Below are 14,365 nucleotides of genomic sequence, written 5' to 3' on the forward strand. Positions count from 1 at the left end.
CACTGCTTCTTTTGTCGGGAGCATCCTTCTCTACCTCCTCCGCCTCTTCACCCTTCTCGCTCCTGCCCTCTCCTACAACTCCCCCTTCTTCCACCTCCTCCCTCTTGGCCATGCAGTGTTTGGTGATGATGTGCTTGAAGATTTTGCTGAAGTCTCTGCTGGTATCGAAGCAGATGTAGCAGTGGAAGAGCCGCCCGCTGCTCTGGTACATCAGGACTTTGCCGAGGCGACCCACGGCCACGTCGTCCAGGCAGGTGGGGTGAGACGTCGCCATGTGTGTCAGCTGCTGGGCGTGGCTTCTCGCTGAGTGCCCACAGTGGGGACATTGGAGGTGGCCTGCTGCGCGGCCACCCCATTCGCCCCGAGTGTGGATGATCGACATCACTAAAGAAAGATCAAAAGTAAAAACTTGTTAATATATGTGCTCTGTGCAAATGTTTTTCAGTATATATGGTTTTATATTTTAATGCCAAATACTACATGTAAGGCTGGAAAACAAAAGAACAAGCAAAGAGGTCAATGAGTAATTCTGGTGGGATTTATTTTCTGAACAATATTTGGATTTACACAATTTTAGTGCTTAAGCTATAATGACTGTCAAAGCATTTTTATTTTATGTGTTATTTGGATTAAAGAGCGGCGTATTAGCTTAGATGAGCATCATTTACCAGCCCAGGAACATACGTCTTTTATTAGAGTAAAGAACACATTTAAAAACAAACCCAAACACGAAAAGCACCGACGTTTTTATTAGAATGTGGGTTTCTCATCCGGTGAAATCCCAGGAAAGTCGCTGTAACGGTGCGGCTAATGAGCTAAAAAAAATAAACGTACTTTGTCTCTTAACTACAAATACTACCGCCTGTTTTTGTTTGCATTGCACCTTCTTACCTTGAACTGCCCAGAAACTTGCGCAAGATTAGTAGTTTACTGTCAATCTTCACGTTTGGACAGAAATCACCAAACAATAGTTCCGTGTTTACCCTCTGAACAGCCAATCACAGTCGAGCTGTTCTACGAGTTCTCGTCTATGTTTTCGCGAGATTTCCGATAAGACGCCGTAAATCTCGTAGCGTCGAAGTCATCTCAACAAAAACGTTCATATATAAAATAATTTAACATTGTTTATCTGAGGAGCAAACTGCTTTGAATTTAACTCCGATTTTCTTTCTTTACTCTCTTCATGTTTACCTTCCTCTCTTATTATACAGAGACATTTAAAATAAAATGGATATTTTATAAGTATGCATCTATGAGGATTTAAGTTAAGACTTTCCTTTTTGATAAATCCTATAATTGGCTTGTTATGCTGCTATAGACTTAGACTAATGGAGGACAAATTGCCCTCATTTCCTTAAATGAATTGTTAAAATTGAATAGGTTCATTTGTTACTATTTCTATCTTAACATGTGATTCTTGACCTGCCATTGTGTATCTGTTCATCCTTCTTATTCCTCTCAAAGACAACCGGTCGTAGCAGGTGCCTGCTTGTCCTGATTCTGGTAAAAGTTTCTTCCTCATGAGGGAGTTTTTCCTTTCCACTGTTGCCTTCATGCTTGCTCAAGATGAGAGTGTGTGATGGAGTTAAATTAAAAGCAGTCTGCTCCTTAGATAATGTTAACTTATTATTTATACAGATGAATGTTTCTGTTCAGTGCCCTGAGATGACTTGTGTTGTGACTTGGTGCTATATAAATAAACTGAATTGTATAGCAAATATAGTAGTTTAGTTTTTTTTTAGGTTTGCCACAAGCCAGGTGCACGTGGCAAACTTTAAACAACACTTTTCATGGATATCTTTGAGAAATGGCTTTTTTCTTGCCACTCTTCCATAAAGGCCAGATTTGTGCAGTGTATGACTGATTGTTGTCCTATGGACAGACTCTCCCACCTCAGCTGTAGATCTCTGCAGTTCATCCAGAGTGATCATGGGCCTCTTGGCTGCATCTCTGATCAGTCTTCTCCTTGTTCGAGATGAAAGTTTAGAGGGACGGCCGGGTCTTGGTAGATTTGCAGTGGTCTGATACTCCTTCCTTTTCAATATGATTGCTTGCACAGTGCTCCTTGGGATGTTTAAAGCTTGGGAAATCTTTTTGTATTCAAATCCAGCTTTAAACTTCTCCACAACAGTATCTCGAACCTGCCTGGTGTGTTCCTTGGTCTTCATGATGCTCTCTGCGCATTGAACAGAACCCTGAGACCATCACAGAGCAGGTGCATTTATACGGAGACATTATTACACACAGGTGGATTCTATTTATCATCATCAGTCACTTGGGACAACATTGGATCATTCATAGATCCTCACTGAACTTCTGGAGTGAGTTTGCTGCACTGAAAGTAAAGGGGCCCAATAATATTGCACGCCCCACTTTTCAGTTTTTTGTTTGTTAAAAAAGTTTGACACATCCAATAAATTTCATTCCACTTCACGATTGTGTCCCACTTCTTGTTGATTCTTCACAAAAAATTAAAATTTTATATCTTTATGTTTGAAGCCTGAAATGTGGCAAAAGGTTGAAAAGTTCAAGGGGGCTGAATACTTTCGCAAGTCACTGTAAATGTATAACGTCTGTTTATGTTGCTCTGCTGTGGTAGGTTTTTTTTATGCCTCAAATCGTACCCTGTCTAGGACACGGCGTGAGAGATCTTTTTTTTATACCGTCTCTCCTCATGTTTTCTTCCCTTTTCTCATCTAAGCAAAATATTATTCTGAATAAGAATAAGAAGGCCGCACTTTCTATAGTAGCAGCTTCATGCACTCCGCTCATCTTTCGGACGACTGTACGTACATGTTCTCGTTGTATCTCGGTGCAATGATAATAAAGTTTATTCTGATTCTAAAGGGGAAAAGTTCAGACATAATCTGGTGTGGCACTGAAGTGCACCTAAAACACTTCATTTAACACTATGTCTGTGAGGTCCTCTGGATGGTTTCTTTATGTTAAAACGTTTAGTTCCATTTCGTATAGGCTTCGCCATTTAAGGCTGTCGCTGGTGGGTTTATCCCGTCATGCAAAGCATCGCACTGAAAAAATTTAGTCCACGCCCACCTGTTGTGTGGGCCCCACCCGGTCCGTATAAATTACGTTAAGAGCGGGTAATCGGCTCCCATTTCTTCTTCAGCAAACTAATAGCACTGTCAGAAGAACGAAGAAGGAAAGTTGTCCAGCTTGACCGGCACAACCTTTAAGGCTGCCCGGGTCCCCGCCATGCCAACCTCCTGCCGTCCCGGTGAGTTCATCATTCAGAAATTAAAGTGTCTGATTTCAGCCTGACTGAGGAGAAGCTGCTGTGAGATCATTAGAACTGACACACATCCTCCACACAAAGTGAGCCGTTGTCCTCCAAACAGGGTTTTTAATCACCGCAGCCCGAGAAAACACACAAAATGTGCGCGTGAGTGACACAGCAGCCAAAGTGTATGTTTTCAGCAGACCGAGTCCAGTGGGAAACCTCGCTCTTAGCCCAAGCTGTGCGTTGCCTCCTCTGACCGCAGCGGTGACAAACGCGAGCGCCCCCACGACAGCGGCAGCCCTCACCTACACGGCTCCGCATGCCCAGGGGCACGCGCACCTCCCCTCAGTGCATGCCAGCTCACGTCAACACGGATGTGAGCCCGCAGCCTGAGCGTGGCACAGAAGCGCCGCGCCCCCGCGACAGCCCTCACCTACACGGCTCCGCATGCCCAGGGGTACACGCACCTCCCCTCAGTGCACGCCAGCTCACGTCAACATGGATGTGAGCCCGCAGCCTGAGCATGGCACAGAAGTGCCGCGCCCCCGCGACAGCCCTCATCTACACGGCTCCGCATGCCCAGGAGCGCGTGCGCCTCCCCTCAGCGCACACCAGCTCACATCAGCATGGATGTGAGCCCGCAGCCTGAGCGCGGCACAGAAGCGCTCTAGACAGATGTATGAACCATCTTATCAGCAGGGGATACACGCTGCAGTTACAGCTCAAACCCCCCGTTTGGAGGAACTTTAGAGACGTTTCTGTCATCTCCAGAACAAATCTCATTCCTCCACGCAGAAGTTCAGGAAATTCTGATAAAAAAAATGTAATTTCCAAGGTTCCAGAAGGAGACGAAAACATAGGGTTCTACTCTCGTCACTTCCTGGTCCCAAAACGGACCGGAGGGATGAGACCCATCTTAGATTTATCAATTTTCAACTGTGAGACAACATTCCAATTAAATGCGTCGAGTCGGCTCTGCAGCCGCTTCACAGAGCAGGGATGAGAATTCTGCTTTATCTGGACGATCTGTTGCTGCTGACCCGTTTTCCAGACAGGTGGCAGCAGTGCAACTCAGGCGCTGACGTCACACCTGCAAAATCTGGGCTTCAACATAACGGGGGGAAGAGCTCAGTTCACCCAGCCCAGATGATCGGTTATCTGGGAGTGAAGCTAAATGCAGTCACTACGAGGGCTCATTTATCTCAGATGGGAACCGAAGCTCTAAATGACCAACTCCTCCACATGAAGCCAGCTGAGTGATAACAGCTGTTTCTATCATGAAGTTATTAGGAACATGTTTTCTGCTCACACGGTGCGACGCCTCCAGAGATGGTTCGCTCGTTTGCGTGTGGACCCATTGAGGCAGAAGAGATGGTGGATCGCTGCGCCCCCCTCCGTGAGAATCGACCTGAGACACTGGGAAATCCTCTTGTTCTGTCGGAGGGAGTTCTCGTCAGCAGACCTACGTCACACGTGTCAGTCTTCACAGACGAGTCCCTGTCAGGCTGGGGAAGCACATGCATGTCTCGAGCTGTGGGGGCGCTGTGGCCACCCCACACAGCAGCTCATATAAATGTTTTGGAGTGTCGCACGGTTTTGAATGTGATTCAACACTTTGCCTCTGTGCTACAGAATCAACATGTGTTGATTCACACAGTCAACAAGTGACTGCAGCATACATAAACTGGCAGGGGGGGTGTGCGCTCAGCCCAAATGTTACACATGGCTGTTGTGTTGGGCACACCAAAATCTGCTCTCCATCAGAGCAGTGTACATCCCCGGTGTTCTGAACAGAAGGGCGGATGTGATGTCCAGGGGCGGTCCGCGTCACGGGGTCTGGAGCCTCTATCCCGAGCTGATGGCTCAGACGTGGTAGAAATTTGGCAGAGCGGCCGCGGACTTGTTTGACACACGAGAGAACGTTCAGTGTCAACTATGGTTCTCACTGAACCCGCGGGACGAACCACCACTAGGGGTGGACGCGTTTGCTCACAGCCCATGGCCCAAAATGTTTCTTTATGCATTTTCCCCACTCCCTCTGATATCATGGTTTCTGAACCGAGTTAGGGAGGAAGGACATACAGACCTCCTGGTGGTTCCCAAGCGCGTGAACACCCCATGGTTCTCAATTCTACAATGCCTGTTATCGGGACGCCCGTGAAAACTGCCGTGGAGGGAGGATGCTCTCCTCCAGGTGGGAGGAGCGATCAGGAGTTACCCAGAAATAGGCCAGCACCTTTGGGTCTGGCTGCTGAGCAGATCCGTTTTAGAGAGGATGGGTCTCTCTCAAGATGTGGTGCGCAAGATCCAGATTTCACGTGCTGCCTCCACCACAGTGCTGCACACATCAAAGTGGACAGTTTTTTTCAGCGCTGGTGTACGAAGAAAGGTGTAGAGGCCACCTCATGTCCACTAGGTGGCGTGCTGTCCTTTCTGCAGCAGCTGATGGACAGAAATCTGGCATTCAGCACGATTAAAACGTACGCTGCAGCCATCTCTTCCTGTCACATAGGTTTTGGAGACAGAACAGCTTTTAATCATCCGCTGATGAAGCATTTTTTAAAAGGTGTACAGAGATGCAGGCCTGTTTCACGCCCACTTGCTCCACAGTGGGATTTAACGCTGGTCCTGCGAGCCCTGATCAAAGCGCCATTTGAGCCACTGAATCAGGTTCCAATTAAATTCTTGTCTCGTAAAACAGCCCTGCTGCTGGCTTTAACATCCGCTAAGAGGGTGAGTGATTTATCTGCACTCTCTGTCGCTCCGTCATGTCTTAGAATTCAGGCTGATGGCAGCTCAGCCGATCTAAGACCGAATCCAGCCTTTATGCCTAAAAACATCACGAGCTCTTTTAAATCAAGAGTGATATCGTTGGAGGGGCCTAATATGCGACAGCACAGAGCCATGGACATTTACTAGTAAGTCATATTTACTGTCATTCATTTTTGATTTATGGTCCCAGTGATGACTGTCCTCTGGCCTAATCTTGGTCTAATCCTTGTCTCATCTTTGTCTGAGCTTGGAACTAAGCTGATTATCCACTGTCTCAGCCATTGCATCTGATACGCCCAAAGCCAAGCCTCAGACATGGGAATCAACAGCCCAAAGCCATGGATATGTTATTTATTTATTTATTATGTATGGTATCAGTGATGACTGTCCTCCGGCCTAAGCTTGGCGTAACCCTCATCTGCTGTTGGAACCAAGTGGATTATCCACAGCCTCAGCCAGTGCATCTGCCATGGCCAAAGCCAACGCCTCAGCCATTGGAAGCGACAGCCCAGAGCCATAGACATTTGAGACTTGTAGTAAAAAAAAATTGTAGTCCTTTAATCACCACCTTATCGGGGTGGAGGAGTTTGTGTGTCTGAATGATCCTAGGACCTATACTGTTGGGTACGGTGTCCCAAGACAGATTGGTCCTAGGTGACAGGCCAGACAAAGAGCTATTCAGAAGACTTTTGATGGATTGCATATATCAAGAAACTCAGTGTCCCTTGCCTACATGTGGGTTACTGAAGCCCCACCCTGGAGCCAGGCCTGGGGAAGGGGTTTGTCGGCGAGTGCCTGATGACTGGGTCTCTACCCCTGTGGCCCGGTTGGGCTCAGACCAAAGGAGCAGCATGGGTTTACCTTCCTATCATGACAAATTTCAACTTTTTTCTGCCTATTTCAGCAAAAATATGATCTGCAGACGAGGTCAGGATTGCACCGTATCCTGGCAATAAGAGGTGGACCCCTGCCCTCATCACTCAGCAGCACAGTTCCCTACAATCCTACACTGTGGACAGTAAAAGCAAGCTGTTTCGACGCAACATATAAGACCGCCGCAGCACCACTAAAACCGCCAATCATTCCCGGCACAATTTGCTTTGCGGTGCGGCCTGGTGTGAAGCAGCCGTTGAAGAGCCAGAGTCAACAGCAGCCACACCAGAGCTATAGCCATACCCCTCCGCCCCTGAAGGCACCCCAGTGTGTGCCGTCCTAAACAGATAAACTATTTTGCATTAGATGGGGCAGAGAAGTAAGACTGTCTGAGAAGCTCAACATACGTCAGTCAGGGACATGGTAAGATGTCTGATGGAAGTGATGTGCTAATAACCTCCATCCATCCATCCATCCATCCATTATCTTTACCCGCTTATTCCATTTTGGTTCACGGGGGTTGCCGGTGCCCATATCCAGCAATCACTGTGCGAGGGGCGGGGTACACCCTGGACGGGTCGCAAGTCCATCACAGGGCCACATAGAGACTAACGAGACAAACAACCACACCTAGGGACAATTTAGAGTTACCAATCATCCTAACATACATGCTTTTGGTCTGTGGGAGGAAACCGGAATACCCGGAGAAAACCCACGCATGCACGGAGAGAACATGCAAACTCCACCCAGAAAGGCCCCTGGACCGGGGTTTGAACCAAGGACCTGCTCGCTGAGAGGCAACAGCTCTACCAGTTGTGCCACCGTGCTTCCCGTGCTAATAACCTCTCCTTCCTAATTTAGTTTGATTTCTTGTTCATTTGATAAGACAAGACATGCACTGTCTGTTAAGTTACATATATTCATGTATTTATATTATTATAATGAAGGATAAAGCTACTAAAAACCTGGCTTCATAGTTGACTCTATGGTCTTAGTGACGGCTGTCTACTGGACTATGCTTGGCCCATTCCTCGCCTGAGCTTGGAACTAAGCTAATTATACACAGCCTCAGCCAGTGTATCAGCCACGTCCAAAGCCAAAGCCTCAGGCATTGGAAGCAGCAGCCCAGAGCCATGGACATGTAAGTCATATTTATTTATTTATTTATTTTATTTAATTTAATTTATGGTCTCGATGATGGCTAATGGCAAAGTTCATGTAAATGAGTCTCTTGTAAATGAGTCCCCGAGGCTCAATGGGATTAACCTGTATAAATAAAGGTTGAAGGTATATAAATAATAAAGGTACAATGTGCGCACAACAATACTGAATTCTGTAAGAATTACTCAGACATTAATTCATGATTCATAACATTAGAAAATGTATCTGAATAGTTAATAAATGAAGCAGAGGAGGAAAATAAATACATTTTAAAAGCGTTCAAAATGTTTGTGTTTGATTTTATGACCAAACTGAAATGACATGATTCACATTCCATGTACTATCCATCAGTTGTTCTGTCCTTCAAAGGGCTTCATTATCATCAGTGTTTGAGTCTCTAATAGACACAGAGGTCAGGAAACTTAATCTCGTAGAGCGGAGTTGAAAGACGAGGCGACAGTCCAGATGGAGACGGAGGAGGACGGATGATCAGATCGAAGACCTGATTCAGTTTGAAATGAAGCAACGAGGTCTGCAGACAAAACAAAAATCAGTCAGTTTGAGATCAGGACGTCTTGTTTCCAGTACTGGAATGTGTTCTTTGGTTCTGACTCATGATTCTTGATATTTGATCTCCATCTGTTTGCTCATAAAGCTGATAAATGATGGACGTGCATCTTTAAAGATCACCGATTGGCTCAATGTCTAGTTTACAGACTGTTTCAGTCATAACTCTGTCTCATATTGGACTATCTCTGATATTTTTACACCAAAATAACAACTCATGGAATAATTTTTAAACTGAATTCATCTTCAGACTAAATCACCCCAAGTTGATTAGAGAACAGTAACTGTCTCACCCGGGACCCACAGACAGCTGCTATCTCTTCAAAAGGAGCTGTCTGAAACCTCTCTACCACCTGCATCCTCCTCCTCCTCTCCTCCTCCTCTACAGGTCCTTTGTCCTCTGAAATAAAAAAGCATTTTTTTTTTAAATATCTGAAATAAAACCAATTTGCATGTGAAACAAAGAGGAACTAGCTGCTTACTGATGGCGTTCTTCAGTGTCTCAAAGGTGATCTGCTCAGTCTGAGGTTTCTGGAGAACATAGACAGGAACATGAGTAGACACATGGGTCAGATTTACAAACAGACCTGCTGACTGACAGAAACACACCTGAGGTGGGTCAGAACTGCAATGAAGGCCTGAGTCTATCTGCAGAGAGATGGTGTCTGCAATGCTCGTCCTCCTGGACAGACGGTCTTCATCTGAAACACAGCCAGGGTGAGAGAACTACAAAAAGTAGGCCCACTGGGTTTATTGCTATGAGAATATTTGTTCAAAATGGTCTGAAAATGGGAGACTTGTCTTGGTGAAGACAAAAGTGTTTTGTGCCACTGATGTGGAAACAGCTCTCGGGAGAAATTCACATCTGAGAACGGAATTATGAAGTGCAGGAGTTCCACAAGGACCTGCCCTCAGCCCCTCATTATTTACAACATATCGGGGGAGTGGTGACGCAGAGGTTAGAGAAGGTGGGCCAGTGATCGGAAGATCGTCGGTTCAAGCCCCGGTACCAACAACATCAAAAACGTGGGTTGGGTAGGTAAAGCACCCACACCTGCCCCCACCCTCATTCGCCCCACTCTGGGCCCTTGAGCAAGGCCCTGAACCCCCATCTGCTCCCTAAACAGATCTCCCTTGAAAATGAGTTCTTGTGGCTCAATGAGACTACCTGGATAAATAAATATCATCAGTATATGAATATCAGTGTTTTTTAAGCAATACAGCTTGACAAGTTTGTTTCCATTCAGCTTTGAGTAAACATAAACAACACATTAAAATGTGAAACTCAGTGTGTTATGATTTATGGTAGCAATATGCTAATGTAGATTCTCAGTAATCCAGGCAACAGCAATACCAAAATAGTTTTAACAAAACAAAACAACTAAAACAAAACAACTGGACTCTTGTTCTGTAGTTGAAGCCATTTCACTTTCCATCTGAAGAGCTTTCTCAATTCAGAACTGGAGGGTGAAATTCCAAGCTATAAACTGCACGAGATGCTTATTTTAGCCAGCTAAATTCATGGAGATTAATCTTGCTCCACTCCCTTCTGAGGATCGTTAGAGTCTTTGTTTTCTTGGCTCACATGGATGTTGTAGTCACATGTATGAAGGTATGAATTAAGCCCTGTTTACGCTACGTCACTTTTGAGTGCAACTGTAGCTTTTTTTACTGTGGCTCAGCCGCTGTGTGAACAACAGAAGCCCTCGTTCTCTCTGAAACCGAAGGTTTCTGAATCCAGGTTTCAGAGTGTAGATTTTAGTGGGAACTCATGCAGAGATGGAGAATACTCCACAGGTGGGAAATCACACTTGCACCCTACAGGTGGCTGCAGTCAAATGTTTTTTTGCACTAACACAACACACAATAAATGGCAAAGAGCAGAAGGCTGTTTGCGCTGCTCACAAGGAGCAAGTCAAATCAAATTTATTGATAATTTTATTGATAATATAATAATTATTATATTATTATATTTTATATTATTAAATTAATAATAATAATAATAATAATAATAATAATTGATCATTTAATTTATTTATTTCACTTCCTCTGGATGGTATTAAATTTGACAAAAAAAGCCTTGGTGTTATTTTTGATCAGGTTTTGTATTTTAACCCCCATATTAAAAAAGTTAACGGAACTTCTTTCTTCCACCTGCATAATATCACTAGGATTAGAAATATCTTGTCCAAAAATGATGCAGAAAAACTAGTCCATGCGTTTTTCACATCTAGGCTGGACCATTGCAGTTGCTTATTATCTGGGTGTCCAAAAATTTCTTTAAAAAGTTTTCATTTAATCCAAAATGCTGCTGTCAGAGTTTTAATGAGAGTTGATAGGAGAGACCATATCTTTCCAGTTTTAGCTTCTCTCCATTGGTTCCCTGTCAAATTCAGAATTTAATTCAAAATCTTACTTCTATACTACAAAACTCTCAACAACGTAGCTCCATCTTATATTACAGATTGTTTATTTTTCCTTATTTTCCTAACAAAGCACTTCACTCTCAGACTGCAGGTTTACTTGTGGTTCCTAGAGTTACCAAAAGCAGAATGGGAGGAAGATCTTTCAGTTATCAGGCTCCTCTCTTGTGGAACAAACTTCCAGTTTCTGTCCATGAGGCTGACACATTGTCCAGTTTTAAGACTGGGCTTAAGACTTTCCTTTTTGATAAATCCTATAGTTACGGTTGGCTTGGGTTTCCTCAGCTATCCCTTAGTTATGCTGTTATAGGCTTAGAATGCTGGAAGACAAACTGACCACATTTCTTCACTCTGCTGCTGCCTTTACTTGCTCTGCTCTACCCGTTTATATTTGTAATCATTTCTATACATTATGTGTTTTTTTTTTTTGTGTGTTTCTTCCTATAGAAAGTACATATGGACCTGCCATTCTGTGTTTGTCTGTTTCTCCTTTCTGTCCTCTCAAGCCCCAGCCAGTTGAAGTAGACCACTGCTCGTCCTGAGCTTGGTTCTACTGGATGTTTCTTCCTGTTAAATGGAATTTTTCCTTTCCACCATTACCTTTGTGCTTGCTCAGGATGGGAAACTGTGACGAAGTGAAGATTCATCACATTCTGCTGACTTCCTTAGATAGAGAACTTTTACTACTGGCTTTTTTAATGTACTGTATGTGAATATGTTTGTACAGTGCGTTGAGACTGTATATGTTATGCCTTGATGTTCTATAAAATAACTGAATGGAATTGTTTTCTGACTTGTATGGTAGCGATTAGGGGTGTAACGGTACGCTAAAAATCACATTTCGGTTTGGTTCAGTTTCAAGGAGGACTCGGTTCGGTTAATTTTTGGTACAAAAAAGGCCAAAATAAAGACTTACAAAAACGTTTATTTTGAAACTATGCCAAGCAAACAATACATTTGTATAAAAATAAATAAAAGCGACCCATTTGAATGATATTTTAAATAAACGGCACGCTTTACAATAAATAAACTATACTAACAATAATGAAAATCTTAATAAATACGATAACAGTCAGAACCAGAACAATAAGCAGCAACAAACCGTTTACAATCTAACTAGTCAAGTTTTAATTTTTTGGCCAAAAAGACCAACTTATCTACATTTTCTGCCAAAAGTTGCAGTGACATTATCTCCAGCTGTGGAGATAACCCACTCATTAGCAGCAGAAGTAGCAGGAATAGAGTGTGGCTGTATTTGTCCTCATTGTCTTTCCACCAAAGAAGAGTCAGCTTCAAGGGAAGGGCACCTTGAAGCTCTGTACTCACAACCTCTTCTTGGACCTGCTTCAAAAGGGACTTGCTACTTCCCACCTGTCCCTGGAAAAGTTCAAAGAGTTCAGTCATCACAGACTTTGTAGCTGGAGGTGATCTGGTGGATGATTTCCCTGAAGATGAAGAAGACAGCTGCTTCTCGATGACATCCTCAGACTGCAAACAACACAAAAAGGTTAAAAAAAATGCTGAGTTAAATAAGATGATCATTTTAAATTTAAAAAGTTAATTAGATCATAATAATACAATTAACAATACCTCTTCTTGCACGGTCATCATTTCTGTTATGAGGTGGTTGAATCTCTTGCTCATCATCATCAGGGCAGGGCTTTAAATCTGTGCTCCAAGGCTTGTTGATCCGTTTGAGCTTTTTCATGAAGTGCTGGTACAACTTTTTGGCTGAAGTGTTGACGTGATGAGATGTCGTAGCGGGGCTCAAGAAGTTTAATTTAATTTTAAGTTTGCTTAAAGCCGGCACATAAACAACGGAATACGGACGTAGATACAGAGCTTTAAAAACTCCTACAGCTTGTGTTATTGCTTTGAACTGATCTGAATTACCTGATAAAGGTTGTTTAAATGCTGCTGTTATCGGTCTTTGTACCAAGCAGCTAGAAGAGACATTCACGTTTGGATTTAGACGTGTTGCCTGCTGCAGAACCACTCTCTGTGAAACAATGTTGACACACAGCTTTGGATTTGTTCACTTGTTTTTTTCCAATTGTTGAGTTTTAACAAGAAAGCCATAATGTTCCCAAACAGGAGACCACAACGAGATGGCTTGTTCGTTGCCTGCTAGGTTGCTAATGTTACGCGTGCTGCACGACTATGCAACAATTAATAGCGTCGTGCTGAAACACGCTTAGGAACTTAACACAGTGAACACTGAAACAGTGCACTTTGGAGCCCTGTCTCAGGTGTACAATATGTCACTTAGAAAACTTTAATGTTTAAATGAGTCAGATCATTTTCAAATTTAGCTGAATAGGTTTAATTTATAGTTTTCACTCAGTTTAGGTTTTATACATTTAATGATTTTTATCCCCCCCCCAAAAAAAAACCCACTAACTTGCAGTGAGATAAAGTCGTGATTAGAGAAGATTTTAATTATGAAAACAATTTAGATTTTTTTTATTTTGAACTACTCACACCAACAGCTTGTCCTATGTTTGGTTTCAGCGATCAGTTCCTTTCCTCAGTGTGAAGAGAAAACTTCAACAATAAATTGAGCCTGACTTTAGATCTTTATGTTGTGTGTATGTGTGTGTTTGTGTGTATGTGCGTGTACCTGTTAGCTGAGGTGTGTATGGTGTGTTGAGGCGTTCACAATGTGCATTGTAGCTGCTTCCTGCCAGGGACTCGCATATCTTTGACTGAATGAACAGAAAGGCTTCGTCCACCTTCAGTTCACCCTCTGGAAGCCTGATACACACAAGACACAGAGAACTACAATAAAAAGGAAAGCTCAGTATGATGTAGCTAACGTCCAACTTAACAAGCAGTAGTCTGATGTTTCCCGCCACTGAGAGATTTGAGCAGTGAATGTTTGTAGAGAGTGTATTTGCAATAGTGTAATATAAAGTATTTTTGAAATGAATTGAATTGAATTTTTGGACAGGAATTGAACAGGAATTGAAAGTAAACCTTGATGTTTTGATGCAAGATGTTCAAGTGGGTGGAGTTACACTGTGGAGAATATTAAGAGGTAGATTTATTTATTTATTTTTGTCCAAGGTGGTGCAAAGTGACGGATCCTGCCGAGTGGAGGGGACAATATTATCAACCACCAGGCATAATGGCAGGGGGTGGTCAATGGTGGCCTTGGCCACCATATAATATTATTTGGACACCCCAGTCATTTTCTTAAATGATAGATGTGGCCAGTTTTCACACACGCGCGCGCACACACACACACACATACATATTGTATGTAGATATATATTTACAGTATATATACTGTATGTATATATATATATATATATATATATATACTGTATGT

At 43.3% G+C, this 14,365-nt stretch overlaps 2 protein-coding genes across 2 annotated transcripts in view; both read right to left on the reverse strand.

Annotated features, from left to right (window-relative positions):
- Positions 1-274, reverse strand: part of LOC119429062 — a 995-nt gene extending 721 nt beyond the window's left edge. Inside the window, exon 1 of the mRNA XM_037696779.1 lies at positions 66-274. Within this exon, the coding sequence (XP_037552707.1) occupies positions 66-274 (209 nt within the window). The remainder of the gene's footprint in view (positions 1-65) is intronic.
- An 8,066-nt stretch (positions 275-8,340) lies between these two features.
- Positions 8,341-14,365, reverse strand: part of LOC119428849 (protein EFR3 homolog B) — a 32,638-nt gene continuing 26,613 nt past the window's right edge. Inside the window, exons 18-22 of the mRNA XM_037696541.1 lie at positions 13,655-13,788; positions 9,221-9,312; positions 9,094-9,142; positions 8,905-9,011; positions 8,341-8,576 (exon numbers count right to left, since the gene is read on the reverse strand). Coding sequence (XP_037552469.1) covers positions 8,442-8,576; positions 8,905-9,011; positions 9,094-9,142; positions 9,221-9,312; positions 13,655-13,788 — 517 coding nt within the window. The 3' untranslated portion in view covers positions 8,341-8,441. The remainder of the gene's footprint in view (positions 8,577-8,904; positions 9,012-9,093; positions 9,143-9,220; positions 9,313-13,654; positions 13,789-14,365) is intronic.

The sequence above is a fragment of the Nematolebias whitei genome, chromosome 23 (genome assembly GCF_014905685.2).
Source record: "Nematolebias whitei isolate Nwh7 chromosome 23, NemWhi1, whole genome shotgun sequence".
Lineage (NCBI taxonomy): Eukaryota > Metazoa > Chordata > Actinopteri > Cyprinodontiformes > Rivulidae > Nematolebias > Nematolebias whitei.